General features: G+C 39.5%; 1 protein-coding gene across 1 annotated transcript; it reads right to left on the bottom strand.

Moving 5' to 3' along the window:
• Nucleotides 1-2,626: 2,626 nt before the first annotated feature.
• LOC140931477 (XK-related protein 6-like) lies at nt 2,627-4,263 on the bottom strand. Its single transcript, XM_073381288.1, has one exon. The coding sequence runs from the start codon at nt 4,261-4,263 to the stop codon at nt 3,181-3,183; it is 1,083 nt and encodes a 360-aa protein (XP_073237389.1). The 3' UTR covers nt 2,627-3,180.
• Nucleotides 4,264-6,158: the final 1,895 nt, after the last annotated feature.

Below are 6,158 nucleotides of genomic sequence, written 5' to 3'. Positions count from 1 at the left end.
ATTAAATCTGTGTCCCAATCGACACTACTTTCCCCAGTTGCGACTCTTAAACTTTTACAGTAACGCTACATACATGTACATAAAGACACAGATCAGATACAGACTTTAGACGCACCAATACAAGATCAGACTATAATCTACCCTCGTTTTATAATGCTGCAATCTCGACGGGATTACTACACGAGTCCAGGGGCCCGTTTCTCGAAAGTCCCGGTAACTTAACGGGCCCGGAATCATATTTTAAATCAAAGTCTCAAGAAAAGTAGGGTGTGTTCTGACCTCTAATGAAGTCCATTTTGTTTCGTTAGCTAATAACTCTACTGTATAATTTTCAAAACTTTTAAAACTCCCTTCTAAAATGGAAAACAAAACAGCTTAACGGGCCCGGTAATTACCGGGAGCTTCGAGAACTGCACTCGATCGGTGGTATTTGATCAACCATCTTATTCATTCGTTAAGAAACAGAAGTGAGTAAGTTTCGTTACGATTCCAAGAACAGTCACTAAACAGACATATATGGTGAGTGCCTAAGAGTACCAGGTGTGGGGGAAAAACGTGAAACAAAACAACAGGATCAGGGTGATGTTTTCGGATCATTATACGTTTCTGGGAAACTGCCCACCTACCCCTCCCCTAGGTTAACATTTGGCCCTGAGTGAGAAGGTAAGTGTTAATGTTGGCTTAGGGGAGGGGTAGGTGGGCTGTTTCCAAGAAACATACAATCACACAATAGCACGTTAGAAAGCATTCTTCTTACGTCTTTATTTCCGTTTTGTGCTGACCCTCCAAGTATTCGCAATGATGTGTCATCAGTCGTAGCCAGTAGAATGAAAATACGTAAGCCATGACACAGCATTCTCTCTTTCGATAAACACTTTGCAACCAGTTTTTAACTTTCTCTTCGCCTCAGGTGTTTCCAGGGAGAGGGGATCATGCCCAGAGAAGCGAAAAGGGAACTGGACAGCCCTTAGCCACATATTTTAGGCAATACTGTATTTGCCTTGCACGACATGTGATGGCTAAACGATAAAAAAAAATTGTTTGTAATGGAAAATGTTGGATAAGAATGTAAAAAATTCTCTTCCAACACGCTGTTGGGCGAAATTGTTTGATCGTTAAGCCGGGGCTTTAGAGTCACCTTCCCAGGCCTCCTAATGATGATTTTTAGAGGAATGAGATAATCGTTACGAGAAATAAGCATTAAGACGACTCAGCCGCCATTATAGCAACTTTGATAATGTATCCTTCAATCGTTAACAGAATCGCGCAAGTTTTCTCGAGGGTTTTTCCGAAAACGACTTGCGCGCTGAATGTACCAGATATTAAGAATGAAGTTAATATGAAGGGCAAGAGTAAATCAAAATAAACGCTTGTATTGAGCAAATATCATGATTACATAGCTTCATTTGATTTTTCTCTACTTTCATGTAAAGGTTGCAAGAAAGCTAAATTTATCAAATTTTTAAGGCCATATTTTAAAACCTATGCCTGAACATACGTTTAGAATGAAGATAGATGACAAACTAGAACGGCAAGAGCCTAAGAGAATGAAGTAGTTTGCAGGGGCACCCAACCACAATTTTCGGAAGAATATCTGTTCGGAAGACTATTTTAGATCTAGAACTTTCGAAACATTTGTTTTAGAATTTCTTGTTTGCCTTCCTCTCCTAGGATTTTCGAACATCTAAAAAATGGTATAATTGCCTATTTTTAACGGATTTTCACCCTGAAAAGGTCACCTATAATTTTCGGGAGCCTTTTTTCTGGCTGAAATTTTCGAAAAGGTAAGTTTTGATTCCTATAATTTTCGGATCACTAGACTTTCAGCTAGGAAATCCGAACAGATGGAAAATTTTTAGGGGATAAAAATATGCCTATATCTAAGGTTTAAATACTACAACACGTTTAACAATGCTATGTTTAAGTGGTTTTGAACTATATTCTCGTTGGGTGCCCCTGAGTTAGGAGTCACGTGCGGTCAGTTTAATCCACTGGACCACAAAATATAAGCTAATATTCTGGTTTATTGTTTATTCGGCTCGTTGCTCTTCCAATCCCTATCACGATCGATCGCCGTGCAAATGCAAGTATTCTTGCTGAAATTTACACATTGAGCGTAGGAATCTCTGCATGTTCTCCTGAAAATTTGTAGATAAGAATTGTACACTATACATAGTGCCTGATAAACGCGAATTTTATTGAAGGCAGATTCTAATTGCCTATTCTAATTGTCTAGTCAATTAAATTGCGTTGCAGTTATTTGTGTCTTAACGATTTCGCAAATTTACATAACCAGTATTTTGAACTTACTTAAATCACTAACGGCCTTCAGTGATACCACATATTTTAGACATCTGGGATTAAAAGGCAAGGCGTGATCCTCGATTTTCGTTTTCTTAAGAAAATCAGACCTTTAGCAGAAGCATCATGTTTGACCGGCCTGGGGGCGTTTTTTTTTTTGCATGGTTTACTTTAAAGCTAATTCTATTTCTATAACTGCATGCTATGACCATTGATTGTGCTATTCGCCGTTATAATAATTAAAGGTGTTATGCATGCTATGACCATTGATTGTGCTATTCGCCGTTATAATAATTAAAGGTGTTATATAAACTAGTTTTAGCTTTCGCTAAGTGCCAACGAAAGAAAAAGAATTTGCCTACATCACCGGTGTTAGTTCGAATGTTTATAAAACCATTTTAACTGCTGAGGCGAGAATTTCCACTACAAGCACTCTTCGTTTCTACATTTCTGCCATGCTCTTGGCCTTAAAATCGCTCTTATTCTTCTGCTTAGACATTTTTGAACCTTAAACTTGTCGAGTTTCAAACAGTGAAAGGGAAATAACATTTACAGGTTAGCGCGAACTTGAAATAGCGAGTTGTAGTTCGTACAAGTACAGTGGTGAGGCAGAGAACAGTGTCCGAACTTTGAGGGTTCGTTTGTTTGCCTGCTGCAATACTTCGCGGGGCATTAAGCTGGCCGCCTCGCAAGCCGACCGTCTTCGCTCGGCTTGCTCGTTGGCAATAACCGTCAGGGACATTTAGCTCGGTTTTTTGGCAACTGTCATGATCTGCTATAACTGGCAGGCTTCATAGTCTTCGCGGTGGTGTATCCATGATTTTTTCTAGTACGTCAGGTTTTCCGAGTTGGCTGTTACTTGCATGTGTTACTAGGCTATTACTCATTCTCTTGAACTTGATTATGGAATACCCTCTCTAAGAAATAAAAGTGAGTAAGCCTCATAGTTGCTCCAAGAACAGTAAACAAACAGACGCAAATGGTGACTGGCAAGGAGTACCAGGTGTGAGAGAACTGACCTAAATACAACAGGATCATGGAAAAGTTTTCTACCATAAACAGCGCATTAGAAAACACCATCATTTTGCTAAGCTCTCTTTTTCGGTTTTCTGCTAATGCAGCAAGTATTATCATTGACGTGTCATCTCGTAGCCAGTGGAAGTAGAAATGGCTATTCGATAGAATTCTTAACATGACATCCTGCTCGTCCCTGCAACAAAGCCAAAGGGCATCACATATAAATATCACGATAAAATGGTTGAACAAAACAGTCGTAACAAACCAATTGTAGCTTGCGGCGAACAAAGCAATTGCAGAGAGTCGACTGCCCAAAACAAGCACATGCGTCGCAAAATGTAGAAGTTTATTTTTCAAATTCATCTCATCGTTTCTCGTATCGTCGTAATGATGAATCTCGTCAAACATTACTGCAGCACGAGCCAAACTAAGAAGAGACACAGGCAGGGAAATTATTTGAACGATCGTCACCGATTCCTGTTGAACAACCACGACGTACAGCTGAATTATAAACTGAGGAGCTGATTCAAAAAAGGCCTCAAACAGAAGAAAAAAATTACTGGTTTTCAGAAGAACAAGATGTTCCTTTTCCTCGTCAGTGGTTTCAGAACGAACAGGTTGGATTTGCTTGCTCCGCCAGAGTTTCTTTAGATAGGAAATTAGCGTTCCTATATTCAACAAGGCTGGAAAGAATGGATGACCAAAAAAAAGTATAGCTTCGATCCTTTTCGCGAGACTGGCATTGCGTACGTCAAGCCATTTAAGATATAAACAAAGTAAACATGGTAAAATTATGAAACAGAGCCCCAAAACGAACCCTGTCGCTTGACCTGCGTGGTAAAATTCCACCAGTGTAAGAATATCGGTGATGGGATCGGCAAAGCTTAAGATGGTTCCAAGAAGAGCAAAGAAAATATCGTACCATTTGAGTTCTTTCCTCGCCATTGCTTTTACCTTTCTGGATGACTAATGAATAGGTGCTCCCTGTCTGAGTAAAGCTGTGTATTGTGAACTGTTTGACCCTTAAATGCCTTGTGGTCAAACGCGTTATTGATAAAATCAGCTAATGAACCTGTTTTCCATGAATGCCGCGCTTTTGATATTCTCCTGGGAAGTAGTTTATTTAGTAACTTTTCAAAAGGATAAAACGATGGAAGTCAGAGTTAATTTCTGATTACATCTGAACTTGGAAGCGATGTAGCCCCGGCATAGTAGAATTCCAGAACAGGGTCTGGAAGAGTGGGGTGGGGGGGGGGGGGGGGGGAGGGGTCTGGATCACGAATCGCAAGTTAAATTTCCGTACATTCACGAATCACGCTACCTTTTGGAGTCATTTCACGAATCACGCGATTAGGTGACGAATCGATCAAGTTCATCAATGCAGCAATGATTCTTAGTGGTTGCTAGACTACTAAAGGCAAGAGTTGGTCTTAAATCTGTTAAATGACCCCGTGATTGGTAGGAAACAAAAAGTATGGTGATCAAACTGGCGATCTTTTGTTTTGTTTTGTTGGACGGACACGAAGTTGACTATCAATGAGTTGGGTTGCACGTGACGTCACCAAAAATCAAACTAAGAAACTATCGATTCTTCTGAGTTCCTACTTTCACGAGGTATTACAGTACCTAAACACCTTTACATAAACAAATTTTTGGTTCGAAAGGGTTCTTCGTTTTGCGAGAGAGGTCGCTTGAATTTCCAGGCTTTTGCGTGACGAGGCATTTAGCTGGCGGCCGGGAAAGCTCTTATGTGGGTTAAAAACATTACCGATTTTGGGAGATTTTGCAATCTAAACATTCCTTGTCTCAGAATAAATATTACTGTAATCTTTATGAGTTCCTCAAGCGAAGAATTCACGGATTAGTAGAGAAACTCGGAAACAGATGTTTCTGTTGGTATCCGGCGGCCATATTGGTGTTCCTGAAAGGGACACCAACATGGCGTTTCCATACAAAGCTTTATAAATTTAGGTAAACCGTTTTTCCCAATATCTTGCATTTGAAATATTTCACAGACCTGATTCTTGACAAGGGTTTTTGTATATTTATCTTTTTTTATTTCCCAGATTCTAGTCCTTCTGTATTGAATGGTTTGCATTTTTATTTTTCATTGCGTGAAAGCTCTACTACACCAGCAGGTTATTGGAGCAATACAATCAAGCCCCCCCGTAGAGTGATAAACAGAAATTGAAGCTCTACTAGCAGTCTCTTATTTTTCTTTTGAGTCACGTCGCAGAAGATAAAGTTTTTATTTTTTATTCATTATTGGCTATCACAAAGCGAACATTCTTTCACTTCTTAAAACAGTCTCAAAGCACATTGATATGTCCTCACTTCCTAGTGGTCTCTAAGCTTTGGCGTCTAAACTTATAAATTTGAGCCGAAATGATTTCCAGTACAAAGATAAGAAAATGTTGAACAACTTCATTTCTTGTACAAGCATGTAAGCGGAGATTTATACTTCCGTAAATGCTAACTGTGCATAAAACACATTGGTAAAATAAGAAATATTATTATTCATTCAAAATATTTCCCCGATTCTGATTGGCTAAAAGCACACTTATAATTCACCATAACCAGCATCATTAATTGTTAATTTACCTTGAAGTATTCCGCTTCCGTCTACAAGACTTGGAAATTCATGGCTCTAAGCGTCTTGTTTGGGGATGGAAGAGGCTACGACTCCTCCGCCCCCCACTTTGTTTATTCTAGTGCGAAGTTGACTTCTGGGTTTGTTCCCAGACCTTTACTTTTGCAGTCCACCTCTTCTCTTAAAATCCGTGTAGTTATTATCTCAGCCAGCGCGATTGCAAACTACGACTTTATGTTACAATAAAGGA

This window comes from Porites lutea, chromosome 3 (assembly GCF_958299795.1).
Source record: "Porites lutea chromosome 3, jaPorLute2.1, whole genome shotgun sequence".
NCBI lineage: Eukaryota > Metazoa > Cnidaria > Anthozoa > Scleractinia > Poritidae > Porites > Porites lutea.
Note: the sequence above shows the minus strand (reverse complement) of the source record. Positions and strands in the feature narration are given on the sequence as shown.